The sequence below is a fragment of the Tauraco erythrolophus genome, chromosome 11 (genome assembly GCF_009769465.1).
Source record: "Tauraco erythrolophus isolate bTauEry1 chromosome 11, bTauEry1.pri, whole genome shotgun sequence".
NCBI classification, from domain to species: Eukaryota; Metazoa; Chordata; class Aves; order Musophagiformes; family Musophagidae; genus Tauraco; species Tauraco erythrolophus.
This window is the reverse complement of record NC_141475.1, coordinates 22,773,925-22,794,511: the sequence shown is the minus strand read 5'-3', so window position 1 is coordinate 22,794,511 and position 20,587 is coordinate 22,773,925. Positions and strand designations below refer to the sequence as shown.

General features: G+C 37.2%; 1 protein-coding gene across 1 annotated transcript in view; it reads left to right on the top strand.

Moving 5' to 3' along the window:
• Positions 1–20,587, top strand: part of NAALADL2 (N-acetylated alpha-linked acidic dipeptidase like 2) — a 263,692-nt gene that overhangs the window by 182,208 nt on the left and 60,897 nt on the right. Inside the window, exon 11 of the mRNA XM_086618639.1 lies at positions 17,494–17,589. Within this exon, the coding sequence (XP_086474765.1) occupies positions 17,494–17,589 (96 nt within the window). The remainder of the gene's footprint in view (positions 1–17,493; positions 17,590–20,587) is intronic.

Genomic DNA, 20,587 nt, shown 5'->3' with positions numbered 1-20,587 from the left:
GGAGTCTTCAGAACACCATGTTCTTTTTCAGTCCCTTGTCCTCTGCAAGGTAAGTGGAAGGAAGAGGCATGTTTCACTGTTTGGAGACCAGTTTAGTACTGGACACAGATGAACTGTTAGGAAAGTTTGTCCTTTTTCAGCCTTCACTACTATAGGTTATATTTGCACCTGGATGATCCAAACTCATCCTCAGTTGTTCAGCCAAGGATCGGGAAGCCTGGCATTAGTTATTTCAAGATATAGCGGCATGAGAAAAGATGTGTGTTTTCTTGTAAATGTAACAATACATTGACTTCATATTCCCCTTGTTTCTCTTCTTGCACTGTGCTTATCTGCATACGCCACATCTTTCCAAGTTCAAGATCAAAGCTGAAGCTGAGTTAAACTGAGATGCTTCCTGGCCCTGCATGCTAATATGCTTCTATTTCACATATGCTAAACAAAACAGAAATATGCCAAATATTGAAGCATTGTTGTGATGTTGTTGTGTAAATTTAAATAGATTAAGTCAAGAATTTGTATAAACAAGGAGACTTCTGTTTCTAAACATCATCTATAAGGAAAAATACTCTATTTCAGATTAAACATAAGGCAAAGGCTGTAAGGAAAATGTGAAGGCAGAAGATCTATGAGTGCAATGTTTATGACAGGCTTGTGGTCCAGCACAAAGTTTTATTGTCACTTAGCAGCTATTCCACGTAGTTTTCATTCCAGATCTGTGTTCACAGGATCTACAGAGCATGAGAAAGAATCTGCAAACTTCAGTATATCAGAATAATAAGTATTTCCCAGCAGTATTTACAGTATGAACACTGAAGGTTCCCTTGGCTATTGTCTATCTCAGTCCTGCCAAAGTTAATCTTTGTGTTCAGTTAACTTTGCAGATGGAGCATTTTTGTCTCAGCACAGTGCCAGAAATGACTCAGCAATGTAATTAAAATCATAAAAATATTTTTTTCGCATTTGCTTAAATATGACACAGCAAATTTGATTCTCGATTGAAAAGTCAGCTTTTGTCCTTCTTGCAAAATCATTTCCTAGAAATAAACTTGTGATAAGTGTAATCTGCAGTGTTGAAGTTGATGTACTGCACCTCTGAGACCATAGGAGATCGTGGTCCCAAGACCTATTTCATGGGTTTTTTTTCACTGTTCATTGCAATTTTTTATTGGAGATTCTGTTTATTGTATCAAACAGGGGTAGTACTTTTATAAGGCAAGCAGAAATGATTCCAGGTTTTCAGCTGTATTAATAAACATTATAGGAATTTCTCTTGTGCAGGTTACTAACTGAAAATAACCTGGTGAGTTGCAGGGAGGGATTTTTGCTTGTTTGTTTCCAAGCCATTCAGCTTTTTGAACTATGCCTCAGCTTTGTCAGCTTCATTGCAAAACAAGATTTGGATTTGGGAGAACAGATTTCAGAAATGGGATGTTTTGACGGGCTTTTGTAGCCTATCATTTTACCAGGTCGGTTTCCTCTGCTGTCTCTTTCACTGCTGTGACCTACTCAGGAAATTCTCTTCTTTTGGAATATATATTAGTTGTTTATTTTATCCACCTATCAGCAGTCAGCATGCAGTGTCACATAAAACTGGTGCTATTCCACACTCAACATAAGCTGTTTTGGAGTAAAAAAGCCCAAGACCTGTACCTTGCAGTCTGCCTACAGAGCGGAAGTTATAGGTCAGCATTTCTTATGCAGTAAGTGTAATGCCAGCCCTCAGAGAGAAGGTTGTAAAAGCTTTTCATTGGCAGGAACCTGAGGAGTAAATAAGGGGAAGTAAAAATTGTAAGACGAAACATTCAGACCAGAAGAGTAAATAAAACTATCTTGTTTGAAATTACCTAATACAGTGAACCAGAGCCTCAGGGAGGTTGAATCTGCATGGCAAATGCCTGTGGCCAGGTCTGAGAGCCAGTAAAGTGCATTCTCGGTGTTCAGCCACTAGTATAAAAATGCACTAAGTGAAACGCAGCTCATTTATTTACTAGCAGAAAATACGCAGCATTTTAGTCTGCCGGTAAGAAGTAAACTTGAAGAATTTCTCAAGTGGAAAAAACCATAATATTAACCCAATTTCCAAGGATTCTCTTGCAGTTGCTGAAGAAAGCCTTCCTCACCTCCTAACCTCTGGTGCACTGGCTTTACCTCCATGTGAGGGTCACATTCTGATTTGTAATGTGTGAGAAGAAAGGCTGATCAGCATTTCCTAGTACTGCAGATTCTCTGACTTTGAGGAGGAGTCATGCTATTCAAGTTAATGATTAATTTACATCCAAGTGACCTTGTAGATCCTCCAGAGAGAGAAGTAATGTCTATACTACTGAAAGCCCATGAATATTAGTCTGTCCTCCCCCACCCCCACTTTTGGTACAGTTTTGAAATTTTATCTATAAACTTTTCAGAAAGTTTTTTGAAATATAAAAATCATCATAGCAAGCTAATACTGGACTTGTAGCTTTATTCAGCAGTCTACTACAGAGAAAGAGTAAAATAAATCTCTTAGCAACCTGAGGGACTTTTTGCCCCATTATTTTTTAGCTGCAGTAGAAGCATCACCTATTATGGAAAAGACGTAACTTAAAATATAAGCTGTTTACACAGCTGTTGGCTACAGAGATCGTGATTTCAGTCTTCTGCATGCTTATGGTACCAGTTGTTTAAGGCTGGTGTGCTCAAATAGGGTATAATTTGTGAAGGAGTAGAGGTGGATTTCACAGGATCACTGAGACTCTGAGGCAAACTTAAGGGCTATTTTCTAATCCTGTTCTTTAGCAGCCTCATCAAACATGGAAAGGAGAAGACAGATTCTGCTATGCCAAAGTATGTACTTGAGGTATATGGAGAGAGGACACACGTGAGTCTTCCATAGTGGTGTAACTGCTGAGTGAGCTCACTCTTCCAAAGAACTTTCTGCTGATTTACTTAAAACAGATTAATGTTAATTTTAAATCTTAAAATGTACCCATATCTTAAAATATAATGCAGCTTTTGCAATGGGGTGTCAAGGGTGTCTCCAGTGTCTGCCAGAAAGTTTTCTGGCATAAATCCTTCCTTTCACTTTAAACTGCATTTGTTATATAAAAATATAATACCAGGACCAACAGCGTGGTCTGGAAAATTTCATGTTGTTTCCTGTCTCTAGCCATAGTTTTACCTGTAGAGAGACTCAGAACTGAAGACGTTTGTCAATACCGCCTCTTTTTACATTCTTCTATTTCTCTTATTTCTCTCCCTTATTTCTTTAAGCTTTTCTATTTATACGAGCATCATCCGATATAATTTTCTCTCTTCTTGGTGGAACACCTTAAAAATATAGTTTGCTATACTGGATTCAACATTTTAATCTGATGGCCACATAATGCCTTTTTTCCTTCATGAAAGGAGACAGAGGAAAGTAGTTTTAAAAAGATCTGTATTTGGAAGTGTAGTAGTGGACTTCTTCACTACAGAGAAAAGAGCCAACCCAGTAGTTGCAAGTTAATTCATTTTGATTATGTCTTAGCACAGTCTGCAGCATAGTACTGGAACATAAGTAAATCACAGAGACTGAGAAAAATAGCCTTGCTGTGGCTGCCTAATGTTTGGGTACAAGAGAAAATATAATCTGGGTTTGCCATGGTTTCAGTTAGAGATTTGATTCCTCGGTATTGTAAATCAAACAACTGTTCAGCATTTTGAAGCTGTTCCGATCACTTGCGAACTTAAGCGGGTACAGGGGTGTTTTGAGCTTTTCTCAAGATGGAACTAGACTGTTGCTATCCATTTCTATGTCATTGAATACGACTGTTGCTATCCATTTCAATGTCACAGTCCACATATTTATGAGGAATCCAATTTTTAAAATTACAGCTCGATGATTTCGTATGTTGTCTGCATATTATTCATCCTTCTCAGTGCATCCTATTACATAATGATTCCTATCTGATAACACAGAATCTTAAATCCCTTCTATGATAATATGGTAGGTTACATCAATGTTAGCATTATCATTTTGTTTTGAGAAAAACAAGTTACTGCATACTATTACAAAAAAAACAACCCTACCCTCTTTTTTTGTTATTTATTGATGAACACATATTTAGCATGAAATATTTTATGATAACTGTCCAAGTTTGGGTATGCAGGGCTTACAGAACATTTACTTTTACACGTAGATCATAAAAGTTGTTTTCCGTATCTTCACTCAAACTTAAGTACAGGCAAAGAAGTATAAAAATTACCTGTCACATTATTCACAGGCTAGACCAGGATAGTGTAATACCATGGACCACTAAGCTAATTTAGAAGAAAAATGAAAAGAGGTTTCTTTATAGAAGGCATTTGTATGTAATATATGTAGAAGAGTTTAGAATTTTGACAGTTTGAGATTGTATCCTCTTTAGAGAGAATGCATAATGATTTTTATTTCTGTTGAAATATGCATAACTTTTTGAAGGTAACTTTCAACTTTCATTAGAGCCCTTAAAAGTGATTCTCGCTCACACTGGTGTAAAACGGAGGCCACTAAATCTTAACTCTTCAATGAATGTGGCTTCTCAGTTGTTTTTACTGTCTGCCTCCACTTCTTCCCTTCCCCCCTTTCCTGCTCTCTTTTCTTCCTTTTTTATCACTCTCTGGGGAAACTTACTGCAGTTTCTTGATTTCAGTATTTACATGCTTAGGCTGACACATCATGCACTTCTTCCAAAAGAAATCAAAAGCTTTCCAAGTTTTCTTTGTTACAAGAAAAGAAACAGCGGAGCTGTCCTTGATGGAGAGAACTTAGGGTCTAGTTTACCAACAAATAACTCCTGTTGCATGCTGCTTTTATCTCTTTCATGTGCTTGTGTTAGTGTAGAGGGAGGGCTTAGGCAGTATGGGGTGCCCTTCAGTGCATCTGGCTTCTGTCTTTTCAAAAGAGAATGAGAAACTGGTGTTTATACCAATTTTTTTTCTGTATGGGAACAGTACTGAATGTCTGTAAGTTGTGGGGTTCTGGTGTCAGTGGTTAGGAGCACTATTTAATCCTGTGTTATGAGGACCTTCAGCTGCTGTTTCGTTTCTTGGGGTTTTTGTGTCAAGGTGAAGTTTTGTGCTGAACATCAGTATGACGTGGGAAGTTCTGTGTGTTGGCCATGTGTGAAGGGTCAGGACTCTGTCCAGTCAGCCAGACTGGCTGCACTGGGACCTTACTAGGAAGGCCTTTGTCCCACTGATGACAGGGAGATTCTGTTTCCTGTCACTATTGATGATGTACTGAGTTATGACCTTGGCATGATGTTTCTGTTATTCAATTTTAGTTCAGTAAAGTGTCTAAGTAATTAGCCTCTGTGAGTAGTTTAATTTAATTTAAGTGGATCTTGTAGGAAGCATTTGGAGGGTTTTTTATTTTCAAATTTGCAACTGCCTTATCAATCATCGCAGCATAGGTAATTCAGTAGCGTAGTTGATGGCTGCTGGCTCTATTACCACATGAATAGCCTTGTCCATTATAACCTCCAGCACACTGTTTCTTAGATTTCACAAAACAAGCAATAAAAATAAAGTTAATTTTTGCCTACCAGTGAGCTATTACCATTTCTTGGACTGCCAGAATTTATTAAAAGCTACTGTTTCTTTGAAAGAACAGTTCCCTGTCTCTGTGTCTCTCATACAGAATGGACTGTTTATGTCAACAACGCTGAAAACAACCTGTAAACAATTCCGAAACTCGAGAAGGACAGGTAATCCCAAGTGACAGACCCAACCTTTGTCTTCTAGCTATGACATCTGAGCTGCAGTTTACCTAGGAATGTAACATGTTTTGTAATGTAAAGCGGATGGATGGATGGATAATGAACAAACTGATAATGGTCACTGTAAATTTCTGACCAATGTTCCCTTACCTCTTAGCAAAGTTCTTGTCAAGCAGTAATTACATAGGTAATATATATACACACGCACTTTAGTTATATATATATGTAAAATATCAAGGTGACATTACTGAAGGCAGCAAAGTCTGTGGTGTAGTTTTGTCAGTAAATTCTGGGCAAAGCAAGAAATGTAACTTCACAAACACAGCCTTGTTCCTGTGTGCATATATCTGAAGCAAACATGAGTTGTCTGATCTATGATATCCTTTACTGAGAGCCATTTTTGTATCACTAAGGTAGTTCACTGGTCAAAAAGTTACAGTCAAAATCAGTAAATTTTTATGTTCTGAAGTTTCAGATCTCTGTATTCCTAAGGCAGATATCTCAACATTATGCATCACATCATTAATCTCACTGTTACTCCATATCCAGATCATTTTCTCCTTTACTTCTGGTATGTCTTCCAGTCCCTTTCCAGGCAGGAAGCAGTTACTATTTTGAGATTTCTGACTGACTACTTGGATGATCTCTGTCTGACTAGGCTCTTCTGGTAAATCTTGTGCTGTTTTTCTCCTGCTGTTATTGTGTCCTTCTGGATCAAGTGTCACCTAGTACCAATTTATCAGATCCGAGTTTATTTGTCAAGAACTTCAATTAGAAGCTTCATGGCATCATTCTTTGAAGGATCAGAGTAGACCATATGCAAAGACATGGTGTACGTACTTCAGCCTTAGCTGCTCAAAACAGAACTTGCAGGCCTGTGTCTCATGTGTGAATGTCATTAGAAGAGAATTAGCACCACTTGTTTGTCCCTGATATTCCAGGGAGATTCCTACCCTAAACAGAAGCCATGTTTGACCTTCTGTATCTAGACTAAAAGGGAGTTTGCATAACAGCAGTTTGTTGCTGTGATGATCTGCAATTTGGTAGCTTTTCTGTCTAAAAATATGGCTCTGCATGGCTCCCTTCCTTCCCTGTTTTACTCCTCCTCACCTTTCTCCCTGGTATATGTTAAATTTTTTAAGGAAATACACAGCTGGTAGCTGCCCATGGGGTGTTACAGGAGATATTTAATGCATGTATGAAAGTACTAGTGTGCTTACAATACCAGAGCATACCAGAAATTCTTTGTAAAGGAGCAAATGTGTATCAACCTCAGAACGGCAGGTTGCTTGGGAACCCAGGATTTCCTTTTTCTAAACTTATCCTGGAGATTTTAGTGCTCTTGCATTTACTTCTGGGAGATGCTATGAACTAGTAGAACTTTATGGTCAACATGGCGTAGCAGTGGGAGTTAGATGTGTCAGGACGAAGAGAGAGGTTTCATTTTTGTTCCTGGACAAGTGATGAACTACCAGTGTGTAACAAAATATAGTTCCAACAGTCCCCGGTAGATTGTCTTGGGACTGCTTGTGAAGGTCGGTCCGGACCACAGCTGCTCGTGTGTCTTGCCTTTCTCACTCATGGGCTACACTGTCTTTATAAAAGAGATGCTTTTGTATATTCGTACTATATTCCTTCTGACCAACGTTTTCACTTTTCTGTCTTTAGCATAAATCAGTGCTTTTTAATTTCTTTATACATTCAGAGGTTGTTCAGTGTAGTACTCGCCAGTACTACATTAATGCATTAGTCCATCTGTTCGCTTGGATGCTAATTTAGTTGGATTTGATAGTGAGAGCATGCTAAAATTGTTAAGGTTAATGACTCAGTGTATTACAAGAAAAAATACATTTGATGTTCAATTGATTGCTCGAGTTGTTTTATTGAATAATATGAATATTTAGCTACTTAATTTCATGGAAGAGCATCTTTGTTATTCCACTAATGTTAATGAAACTGATGACGTCCTCATCAGTTGGATACGTTACTTTGCTGCAAAACAATCTGTTTGGTCTCACATGACCTACTGCTTTGATGTGCCAAGCATCCAGGAGGGGAAATTCTTTTCATAAACCTGCTGTACAGTATCAAAAATTCACAACTTATTTAGCATTCACGCTGTATGAATACATTTTGTTGCTGTAAGGTCTGTCCTTGCAGATTCTTTTATTCTTCATTTTCTTCAAGTTGACTGAGGGCTGTTGAAAGTCAATGGAAGAAAGACAGCCTGGAAGTTAGCAGGGTCAATGGGATGTGGGGAAATGTGAGAAATTTGCGTAGACACCAATTATTGCTTCTATTGTGTAGGCTACTGAAGCATCTAGTTACTGAAAGCATGTATTATCTAAGGATAGAAGATACTGAATATCTGTTCTCCCTGGACAAGTAAGTGACATGTTTTGTTCAAGATAATATTTTACCAGTGTTGTTCTGAGTGGCTAAATTCAACAGACCAACTAAAAATCTTCTAGCATAGTATCTGGAATAAGTATCAGAACTTGCTTTGTGTCAGCAGATATTAGTAGTATGGCACTCAGCTTTGTCTTTTAATGTTTTGAAAAAAAAAATCAAGATCACTGGATTATCAAACAGCTGTGATTTGAGTCGATGATACATTCTCTCAAATAAAATTTGCAATGTTCATCTATCTTATGGCCATTAAAAACTGCTTAATAAGGCTTTTGATAAGTAATTATTGTTTTAAGACGTTATTGTTGTTCTTAGCAAAAGCCTATTCTACTTCTTACTGCAAAGTAGTGTGCTTCCTACCTACACAGTATCTGTCCAGTGGATTTCTGTGTTCAGTGTAATAACTTAAATAGCTTTTTAAAGCACTAAATATAAAATGAAAATAAATATAAAAAGTGGAAATAGAAAGCATCAAATCAGGAAATAAAAGCATTGTGCTTTTTAATATTTATGATTATGAAAGACATTGTCACTGGGATTCATGGCTTACAGCAGGACATTGTTGGGATGATCTCACTGACGCTGCATGTTTTCTGCATAATTTGAATGCTCACGGTTTGTCATAAAATATTACAGAATGTCCTTGCATCCTTCACACCACACATCCAAGAAAAGATGTTCTTTCTTGCGTGTAGTAACTCTGAACCGAGCCTCCTACTTCTGACCTTCTGAAACTTCAGGAAGATCCTCAGTGAGGTTCCAGATTTCTGGCTTGGGTTGCTTCCTCCTACTTAAACTGCTGATTCTGCCTCAGTTTGAAAAGCATCACGGGACAACTCTAGAGAGGAATAAAGCTATGAAAGTATCCTGATATCTTAAAAGTTGCTTTCTTTGTGCTGCAGTCTGTGAATTTATAGCTTTATAGTGATTTTTTCAATTCGCTTCCTAATGCAAGGAAGAAAACATTAAGTTAGAAGAGATGAGAGAGAAGTGCTTATATTCTCTTCCTGTCTGATGACTGTTGGCTTGAGTTTTTCTGGCTACAATTGAGTTGAATAATAAAAGAAATTGTGCAGCAGTGATTCCAATTATCCCTCTTCTGTTTTCTGTGTAGTCTGATTTGACAGGCCTTGCTTATTTTGTCCAGCATCTGGTGACATCACAAGGTCAGTGCGCGTCTTTACCAGAACATTAAAACAGAAAATAGATTTGGTTTGGTTTCTTTTGTAAAAGTTTCTTCAGTAAACTGCAATGGTAAAAGTACCAAAGAAAAGCCTCTTGTCAGAAACTCCTTCTGACATGCCCATTTTCACAAAGTAGGGTCATTCTCACTTTGAATGAGAGTTTTGACACATTAGGCTGTGGCAACTGCAAAGCTTTGCTTTAAAAACATACACATTTTATTTTTTTAGTTTCATTTAAATAGTAACCAGTGAAAACCAACTTTTTTATTGCTTTATAATCCTTTGTGCATTTTGGGGGGGAATATTTAATTAGATGTCAAGAACATTTGCTAGAAAGGGAAAAGTCAGCCTCCTAGTGAGATGGAGAGGCATGCAGTCTCTTCTGAAATATATTTGCAGCTTTAAGGGCCTTTATTAGTGAGAAATCCTATATGCCATACATTAATGCCTGCTGTTATTCTATTGATTCAGTTTAACCTGCACATTAGAGAACTGCACTTTGGCTTCAGTATGTTCTATGCTAGATAATCCACTTTTTTCAGTAACTATTTGAAAATCTGCTTCAATCTGCAGCACCCTCCCAAACGAAAAGTATTCCAGATAGCTGATGATAAGTCATATTTCAGTCTGTGAGATACGCTTTTCCATTACGCTTTTTTTTTTGATCCTTCTTCCAGTCAAACCTCTGGTTCAATCTCTTACACCCTGCCAGGAAAAAAAAAAAAAAGGAAAATGGAGAAGAAATGGTCTTTTAGCCTAGCTGAGGTGAAACACCTGTTTCACAAAGGAATACAATTATATATTAGCTGCCAAGACACTATATGCCAATTGCTTGACTTAGGGTAAAATGGAAGAAGGAATTAGTGAGAGCCTGCAGTGCAGATTTCAGAGGTATTTTTGTTCTGCTCACTGCTCTCTCTTTATCTTTTCTTCTAACGGGGCTTTCTCCTTCATGCTATGACAAGTTTTTGGCAGTGGTTTTGAATACAGATGCAGACAAGTCCTCATGCAATTGTAAGCCTCTGGATTTCTGGGTAATAGTTTTGGGCACTAGCGTAACTTTATAGAGTGTGCTCTGCAGGTGAATTCAGCCTCCCAACTGAACTTGTTTCCTAGGATGATTCTGAAGGTAAGCACTGACTACTTGTTTTGTGATTTAGTGACCAGACCTGCGTGTTTGCATGTGTCCCTTAGGTTACTGCAATTCCACTCTTCATGCTGTTGTCTTACAAAAAGGCAGAAGGAGTGAAACAGGTTAATAGCTCATAGAACAGACACAGAATATATATATATATATGCGGACAAGTAACATTATATTCTCAGTCCTGATGCAGTAGAAGCTTTATACCCCTAAATTCTCTCCTGCTAGACATTATTCTTTGGTCTATGTGAAGAAAATAAACAGCTTTCTCTTGGCTTTAATCCTTCTTTTTTGTATTTGCCTTGCAGAGTAGCCGTGTTAGATTAGCATGTTTATACTGTTTGGCCTACCTGTACAAATTTTAGAAGGAATTTTGCTCTCGTTGTTGTACCTTCCTAAGAGTCTTTTACTTTTGTGCAATACAAAATTAGTGACACAAATATAGTGAAGAGCCGAAGGGCAAAGCTGATGCAAATATGGGCAATACTGACAAATACTAACAAGGGTGACATCAAACTGATCAAAGAACTTTAGTCTCAAGACTGTATTTTTTCCAGACTGAGCATTATTGCTGAGTGGAAAAACCTCCACTGCATGTTACTTTGAAAACAAAACAAAACAAAAGCCTCCAAAAATATTCTGGAAGTATTTGTGTATTATTCACCAGGTTAATGACGGGGATGTTTTCTTAGAAATGCTGGGGAATATTCAGCAGGCAAGAAAAATCTATTCAGGTATGGAATGAGAGCATATTAAGGAATTATTAGTTATATAATTTGGGTCTCCTAACTGGTAATTTAACTATTTCTAAAGTAATTGTCAAGAAAACAGGAGACTGTTGTGAATACAGCATTGTCCTGGCCTGGTAAATTGTTCTAGTGCTAAGACAGTGTGTGGTAAAATTTGATTATTTTTTTTTTTTTTGGATGACAGCAAAATAGATCTCTAAAGTGTGTCTTAGTATTTACTGTGTTTTACATTAAATCACCAGAAGTCCTATGGGATTTTATTCATGATTTAAATTGCATAGGTTGAAAGCTGGCATATAAATTGAAGGTATGCTGTAAGACAGTACACAAGGGGATGGCAAATTTAGTACCTTTAGAAGGTGAAGCATTCTCTTCACTTAATTAGTTGAGGAAGGGAAAGCTAAGTTAGAAAAATGAGTCTAGTAAATCAGAAGTGAATTTTAGTGCAAGTGTCCATCATAAAAAAACAAGAGTAAGCCAGGTTTGGAGTTTTAAGGGAGATTTTTCCTGCATTTTCAATCCCCATTTAATCGATTCATAAATCAATTAATTACTGTCACGAGACCTGAGGGCAGCAGTAAGTTGGGTTCAAATTAAAAAGAAAAGGAGGCAATTTGTTTTAAGATTGAAAGTTGAATGTTCAATCGAAGTTTAATCAGAAGTGACCCATTATTTGAAAAGTGAAACATCAATGTCTTTCTAATTTCACAGAATGCTTCATTAGAGGAGTATTGAAAAGATCAGGTTAACTGATCATTCCAAAAGGAAGACGAGACAAAGGGGGGTTTGGGAAGCCCACTTCCAAATACATGTTGTGCTTGTTCGTTTGTCTTCTGAAGAGCTCATAGAGAAACCAAATCTTTACACTGGGAATTCAGGGATTATTGGCCTGGTCCTTTCAAGGTTGTACTGATCGTATGATAAAAACACAGCTTCATATCAGAAGAGCAAATGTTCCTAATCCATTTGAATAGCTGTGTACCCACAGAACAATTTATAAAAGGCAATAAACTGCGAGGAGAAAATTTTCAAAGGCATGACTGGAAGTTAGGTCTCCTGAGTTTTAGAGTGTCTCACAGTGGTCTGACCTTGAAAGAGTCTGTCCATAAATTGGTATCATCTTGAGAGCGTTCAGCTGCGCGTTGTGCAAAGGGGGGGTGGTACTAGTGCCTGACTAGAAGTGAAGGCAGGTGAATTTTGTTTAGGAAGTGAGTGTGGGAGAGTATGAGGACAGAAACTGTGGCTGTAACTCCTACTGTGGGTGAAAAACAAAAGGAATAATGTAGTTGGTTTTAATGCTCTTTGGATTAACATGTCTTTTTCTTAGTGTGTATTTAGTAGAAATTTGCTTAGCAAATTGCGGTTAAAAAGACGCCCAACGCTCACTTGTTGTTGTGACCTTGCTGAAAGAATAAACGAGGAGTCCAATTCAGTATCTTGCTGTTTGAAAGTGTTGCTCTTGCTGTTATACGCTGAGAGGTCCTCTTGAAACATCATCTAGACTCTGATCTCTGCCATGTGCTCCCTCAGATAGAGTGAGCTTCTGTTACTTGGAAAGTTCATGCAGCTTTCTCTGGTGAGAACAGTGCTTGAAAGACAATAAAAGGCAAGAGAAACAGTATGTTTGCCTTTCCAGTAGTTATTTATGGAGGTGGATTTATGGAGAAGGGGGAAAGGAACAAGAACCGTTTTAAACATTTCTCTTTGTAAGTGCAGAGGAAGATATTTCAGATGTCAGCAAGTTGTTTCAGATAGTAATCTTGGATTAACTACTTGCAAGTATTATCTGTCTATACAGACACATACAAAATAATTAGTGTTATCTATAAATACATACAAATATATAAATTTGTAGTTATTTGGTTTATTTCATGTGCACTCCATAGGAAAGGTTTCATTTTCTGGGCAGAAAGCTTAATTAATCATGCAAAAATACTCAAGCCTGCTTAAAGCAGTGAGTCTATACGTCTCCTTTTCAAGATCTTAGCAAGCAGTCTTGAATCCATCATGAATTGCCACTTGTGATGACAACATCTGTTTTGATTTATTTGCTGATCATTGCTTTCTTATCTTGCATTCCTTTAAAAGGCAGTAGCTGAGGCAGTAGCAAAGGCTACCTGTTTACCTCGCACAGCTGCTGTGGTCTCGACTAGGTTGGAAGCTTTTGAAGGGAGGGTTGATTGCCTAGTAGCTTTCAGAGAAGGAACATACTAATCTGGGAGAGTTTTCCAGAGCATAGATGTGGCAAACAAAAGAGAGAGCAACTGGGCTGGTGTGAGTTGGGAACAGTAATAAAAATCAAAAAGACCCCCAAACCTTTTAATACAGAAGAGGCTGATGAGAACAGCAGGGAATATATTCAAAGTCTGACCACAAGACAGGTAGGAAAAAAAAAAAACCCTCTTCCTGAGGATCCTAGCTTATGACCTAGTATTTCTTTCCATTTAGTTGTACAAGAGAATCAAGACCACCTGCTCCATGAAGGCACCCAGATTAAGAGAATGTGTATGGATGTGTACTTTCAGTGTGTGTATCTCTCACCATTGGATTTGAGATGAGTGTGTGATGACTAGAATCCTAACCGCAGGTATGTTTCTAGATTAGGATGGGATAAAAGCCAATTAAGCAGTGTTTCCTTGTTTTTCAGGTATCCAATCCATCAAGTTTTAGATTCCAGAGAAAGAATATTTGTCTAGATGGAGCAATAATCTGATCTTGTGTAGCAAATCTAGTTCAGTAATCATTCCCTTCACTGACTCAGTAAGGTACTCAAGAACAAATATAAATAATGTGATTCTTTCAAAGTTATTGATTGCAATTATGTGAATGATGATGAACAGCATTAGCACCACCGTAGCAGAATGACAGTGCTCCTCAACCTCCCCTCAGTCAAATGGCATGGCTCGGTAAACTAGTGCGCAAACTTAACACAAAGATGAATAGGTGTTATGAATTAGTCTTGAAGTATCTATTTTATCTTTATAATGAATGACTTTGTGCATCTTCTTCCTGAGATATGAAAAAAAAAAAAGAGTTTTCTGAATGGAAGAATGACTTCATTTATTATTCTAATACTTCTGTGACAAATTATACAACACACAGAAATGTGTATGAGTTGGTGCTAATTTTTTTTTTTTTTTTTAAGAAAGTGATGGAGCTTACTACCAGAAATAATCTTCTATAAATGTATGGAAATACTGATAGAATATTGATCATGGAGGCATTGATTTGTAGAAAAAATTAACAAGCAAAATTACCAGCAATGTAACATACCTTTCTGAGATGTACCTTTCACTGAGTTTTCTTGAACATGTCTGTGCGTCATCTCACACTGTCCAAAGAAGACAAAGTGAGCTGTGAATGTACTGGCTCAGGAGGTGGGTCGATCATCTGTAGGGAACTGTGCCTCAGGTGCGTAGTCTTGAGCAAAGCGTATCGACATATCACATCACTGATATGTTTATAATGCATTTGTGTCCCACACGTGTTCAGGAATAGAGCTGGCAGTGCTGTGGCCAGTTAAGAACCAGCTCTTGGGACACACTGCATTGTACAGTACAAACATAATTCTGACTCAGCAGGTGTATATCAGATACCACCACTTTATCCCCTAGGGGTGCGTGAGTAAGATACTTGGTATTGTTTTGAGGAAAAGGGTAGGTTTTTCTCTCTACTTCTTTTTAACTTCTTTTGTTTGAGTTGAAGTCAACAGCTCTTTTAGCTAAAGTACTATTTTTCTTCAGTCTTTGTCTGGCTTAAAACACAGCATGCGAAAGAGCAAAGCTCAGTCATGTAAAAAGAAGTTGTAGGAGCCAGAATAATGCATCTAAATAGTTTGTCTCTCTCATTCGCTCAATAAACTCTACAGAGTGTTTTTAGCAAGTGAAAAGGTAGTGTAGTGCTAACCTTACAAATCAGTCCTGTTAAAGCTCACATCAGTTTTAATATTTTTTAACCCAAGCTTTGTTTGGCCACTGCTCAGCATGCAGTCTCTGAATGTGAATAACTTTATGGCTGTTGAAGAATGTGTTGAGCATCATTACCAGGGTTAATGGCCCTAAAAGGGGGCTTCACTTCTTGCGAGTACAGTGTGAGAGTCTTTTTTGGAGGACAGAAACTATTGAAGATCAGAATGTATCAAGAGGAGGAAACTGAAGAAATATTAGTCTAGTAGATATGGGAAGCTGGTATTTGAAAAGGAAGTGCCTTCAGAACATTCACAGTATTTTCTCACAGTCTGCAAAATAATCTAAACCAGAAAAATTGTTCCTCTTAAATACAGGACCATAGGCTTCTGTGAATTTTATTTGGAATTCAATCTCAAAAGACTAGACATTTTTCAAAATTATTTTCATACAGATGTAATTGTATTATAATCTCATGATGATTTAGGCATTTCTGAGCCAGGGATATTGTCAGCTTCTTATTGCTGTTAGCACTGTTTTATACATAAATACAAAAATTACACTCTGAATTGGGATACTCTCTTATTGGGTCCTGTGTAAAGCTCCAGAACTAGCACAGATAAAATGTTATGATTATGGATCTGGCAAAATATGTTCATTTCACGAGTCCCACCTCCTCTGCTTAACCTTTCTTAATGGATACGTTTTCTTATATTCTTATTACTGTCCCTCTCCAGAAAACATACAATGGCATTAAAAGACACAGGCAAAATGTTAGATCTAGGAATAGCCTAACTTAACTTTAAACTGGATACTTCCCTAGAGCTTCTGCCAGGGCTGTCAAAGGACAAGACAAGTTTCTCAGCACTCAGACGCAGAGACATGCAATGAGGGAGTATGTTAATGAGAGGCTTGTAGTCCCTCTGCAGTCTCCCGTCGCTACGCCTGCATGTGATTCTACATGGCACCTCGTACATTGTACATTAAATACAAAATACAATAAAGGACCTTAGGATATTCTAGCTAAACACAGCAATATGTTTAGGTCCTGGCATCTAATATTAAAATCAAAACCCAGAATAAGATTCATGGACAAGGAAAGATTTCAGCCTTCCAAAAGGAGATACCATATATTATGATGTTGAATTTAGTTGCCTAGAGCTAACCAGAGTTTGGCAGAAGGCTTGAGGTGAAGTTTTGTTCCTCTTCAGGAGGTAGGTAAATGCAGTGGATGCATCTCTGGATATTTGTGCGTCAGGGTTCATTTCGAAGAGTATGTTTAAAAGAACTGCTTGTAGCTAGTACGTTTTAGAATGGCGTGATACTCATGCACTGTCACATCCTCCTGCTGATCTCTGAAATAAATTTGGCCATAGTTTCTGTGTACTGAACTCATTGCTGTTGGTGAACAGTAAATGTATTCAAAGTAGGCTTACTGAATCAAGCATCTCAGTCCACCAAGGTGCACCTCTACACCTGTTTTTATACCAGATGGGGATTAGATGGGCACTAGCTTCCTAGCTTTTCTGAGAGGGGCAGTTCAGGTCATGCATAAAGAGCAAAACTAGAGGCACTCTACAGAAGCAGGGATTATTTTAGGATGTATGTCTCAGGAGTTACAGTGATGTAGAGAAAGATTTTTCTTTTCAGTTTGATTTCTGTATTATTATACCAGATTCAGGAACGTAGGTTTAAAATAATTCCTGTATTAAGCATCTGTACACTTTTGAGGCTTGGGGGTTTGTTTTGCATTGTTCTGCTTTTTTTCAGTCCACGCCTGGGTATCAGTTTGTTGTTTCCTTGTGACAGCAAGTATGTAACCTAACTGCTTGCTTTCTTACAGTATAAGAAGAGGATAAGATCTCGTACAAATAATATATTAGGATTGCCTGGTGTTAAAAAGAGTGGTCAACCTAAAGGATATAATTCTAGGGAATTGACCAAAGCCTTATGTTATGTAGATGATATTACTGTTTACAAAAGTAGGATGGTTGCAGAAGGTAGTAGTATATTCTTCGATTATTGTGTTTACACTTCTTCTGAAGACTAAATCATAACGTATTTAATACAATGTCTGATTGCTGCCTAGCTCAGAATGAAATCTGTGTGGATATTTTTTCTCCCTCTAGCAAAAAATTCAGCTGCTTTGGGAAGAATAATTGCAAAGACAACTGCCATTTCAGAAATAAAGTCATAATACTTAGGGGTTTTTGCTTCTTTGAGGGGCTTGGAATGAGTTAATTGGATCAGTGAATTAAGTTCTAATAATAGGCAAAACTTAAGAACAATTTGAAGAGTTTTTCAATCTCTGAACAAAATTCAATACACATTTGAAGGAGGAAATCAATGTGGAATCCTAAAAGGCTTCTTATTTGTTTCTCACAGAATTCTGCCTTTCTCTCTGAAGCTCTTTTTCGTGTACATACAACAAAAACTGAAGAGCTGGATCCCTCCTTCAGCCTGCACGAGACCATTGCAAAGGTAATAGAAGTGGAGATCTCATTTACACGTAATTTCTTTCACATGGCCAAATCTAATTTTGTTACTAATTTTTAAAAGTAATCTATTTTTTTCCTGTGAATACTTTGAATGTAGTTAAAGTTGTGGAGTTTTTTTCACTGAAATTCACCTTCGGAATATTCTTTACTGTTACATTGGCCAACTTGTGTGTTCAAAACACTTTGACATGCAAATGCTTCATTTTATGTGATTTAATTATATTTTGCATGATTCACATTAAACTTCTTGGCATGAGTGCAGGGCATTGAGCCACACTAGGTGGCAGGAAGTAGCAAATTTGTTGCTATCAGCTTTGCCAGTGAAGAGGGCTCTCTGAGGGCACCTTCACATGCACAGATACTTGGTTTTACGAGCTGTCACAGTGTGCTCACATGGGAGGATGGGATGACCATCCCATGAGTCTGGAGAGTGCTCTACAGAGGGGATGCTCTCAACGTTAATGTGTTCTAACTCCCTTCTTGTTGCTTCTGTGTAATACTCCCTCCATGTTATCTATTAATACGGTCACTCCTTGCTGTAAAGTGCTCTTCACTGTGTCCACTCAGCAAGCCCTATTTCTACCAAGAGACATGACTACAAATGAGTCCAACTTAATGGATTCATACATGTCTTATAATTAGATTTCTTATGAACCAGAGCTATGTAAACCTTACAAACAGATTTCTTTGTTTATTCAGAGCTACTTCTTTTGGAAAAGCAGCTGCTGTTGAAACATTTCTTTTGGCAACAACAAAAATAAATTCACAAAGATCAGCAATATGCAGATTTAGCGTGTAGACATATCAGAGTCTTTGGCAAAATAGACAGTGACTGATCTTTAGGGTTTTAGGGGGATTTTGTTTGTTTGTTTGCTTGGATTTTTTTTTTTAAAAAAAAAAAAAAGAAGCACATATTCCTAGACATGGTTTTGAAGCTTGGCAGACTCTGACAGTTAAGGAACAATCACAAGACAAGAGTCTTCTCCAAAGTCCTTTTAATGGAATTGATGGATTTTAAGCTGTCTTTGATGCCAAAGTGACTGAAAAGATTCACCAAATTTCTTCCCAAAGACTGAGGGATGTAGATATGTGATTATTTACTGCATAATTAATTTGTGATTTACTAATTAGTGTGTGATGGGCCATGTGTAATCTGAATAATCTGCATTTTAGTATTTGCTCTATAATGTTAACTAACACAGAAAAATATTTATTAGTTGACTTGAAGCATTTTGATACTGTTCAAATCGTTACAAATTATTTTAAGTAGGTTCATTGAGCATTACAATTTTCTTTGATATGATTACATATGATTACAATTTTGCTTTTCAGACCGTAGCCCAGGATGCTTTTATAAAGATGAATAATATATGCAGCAGTGGAGTGAGACCTTCAGCTGGTCATTTTGTCATCTTTAGCTTAGCTTAATTGATCTTAAAGTAGTTTCTGAATTGTTTGAACAGCAAAGTTTTCTAAATTTCATCTGTTGTTTACACTTCTTTATAGGCAGGTAACACTGTTGTTACCTCTTTGTTCCCTCCATTCCCCTGCTCAAACTTTTTCTGAGAGGTAACTAAGGCAGCCATCATCTTTCCCTTCTCCGAAGGATGGACTTACCTTTGGCCCACCCTTTATCCTAGTGTTTGTCATCTATTCCAATTTGAAAGCATTTTCTTTGGGTGAGTGTCTAGAAATGTATGTAGTGCTTTATATAAGGCTGCATTATGTCTTTGTGTGGTAACGTTTATCTAGCTTCGTATCTCAAATGATGTCATATCACGTTTTCCTTGGTAAGATCTGTCAGCCCTACATTTGATTCGAGTGGCTTCATGTTAGCGTAGACGAGCTGCTGCATATGTTGTCTGAATTCTGAAGAGTCATCTCATTTTAGAAATTTTTAAACTAACACTGGTTTCCATGCGTTGGGCAACCTGTAAGGTTGCTGGGGCTTTGTTGTTGCGTTTTCCTGTCTCCATTATCAAAAGTGTAAATATGCCCTCTCTATACCGCACACAGACCAGTTCTCAGTGTGAGCCTTTAAGGGGGAAAAAGCTGAGTGAAGTTTTGAAAATAAATAAAAAAACAAATATCAGTTTAGCTTTAAAGAAAACATCTATAATTTCTAAAATAAAGGAAATTTGAGTCACATGGAGATACAAATCTTTTAAAGAATTCCTATTCTACACCATCCCATGGTCGATCAGTTATCCATGGTCAATGTATGAGTAGGCAGTAGAATTCTTTGTGTTATGCTGTGCACGTGAATGATACATGGTGCTTGGTGCTTTGACATTTTTTGGTTCTGGTAAAAAGCGGATTATTTAAAATATTTTTTGCATTTATCAGTTGCTGTATACACCTGACGGTTGTCTTTGAGCTAGTATAGTTAAAAATAAATAAGATACGTTTTGATTTCAGTGAAAGAGAGAAGTGGGTAAAAATACAGAATACTTTTGTCACTTGGATATGAGATTTGAAGGAAATGCTATAATTTGTTTAGATAACTAAGCACTCTTAAAGCTATTCCTTAGTCTGAAATCATCCTGTTTTCATTGTGGTAATCTGAAGAGATGGGAGTAAGTTATATCTTCAAAATATTAGAAATCTACTCATATTTGCAAAACTACTCATATTTGAAAGAAAAAAATCCATAGTGAGAAGTTAGTTTATAGTTAGAACTTATACTCCTTGGTTGAAGTTTATGCTTCTCAACAGGTACATGCCAACCGACTTTTTTTGCTCCATTGCAATTGCAAGTAAAACAGATATCATAACTGCTTCAGAAATGTTAATGTTTATTATCAAAAGGCTTTTCACACAAAGCTGGTGTTTATATTAAAATAAATATTCAAATATGACAAATTCAACATTTAATAATTTTCCTTGGCTTTTTTCCTCAGAAGTAGTTTATAAAAATATTTAAAACTGTAACATCTTATACTTATTTGAGACCAAACATGTTTGAAAATGCACAATGAAAA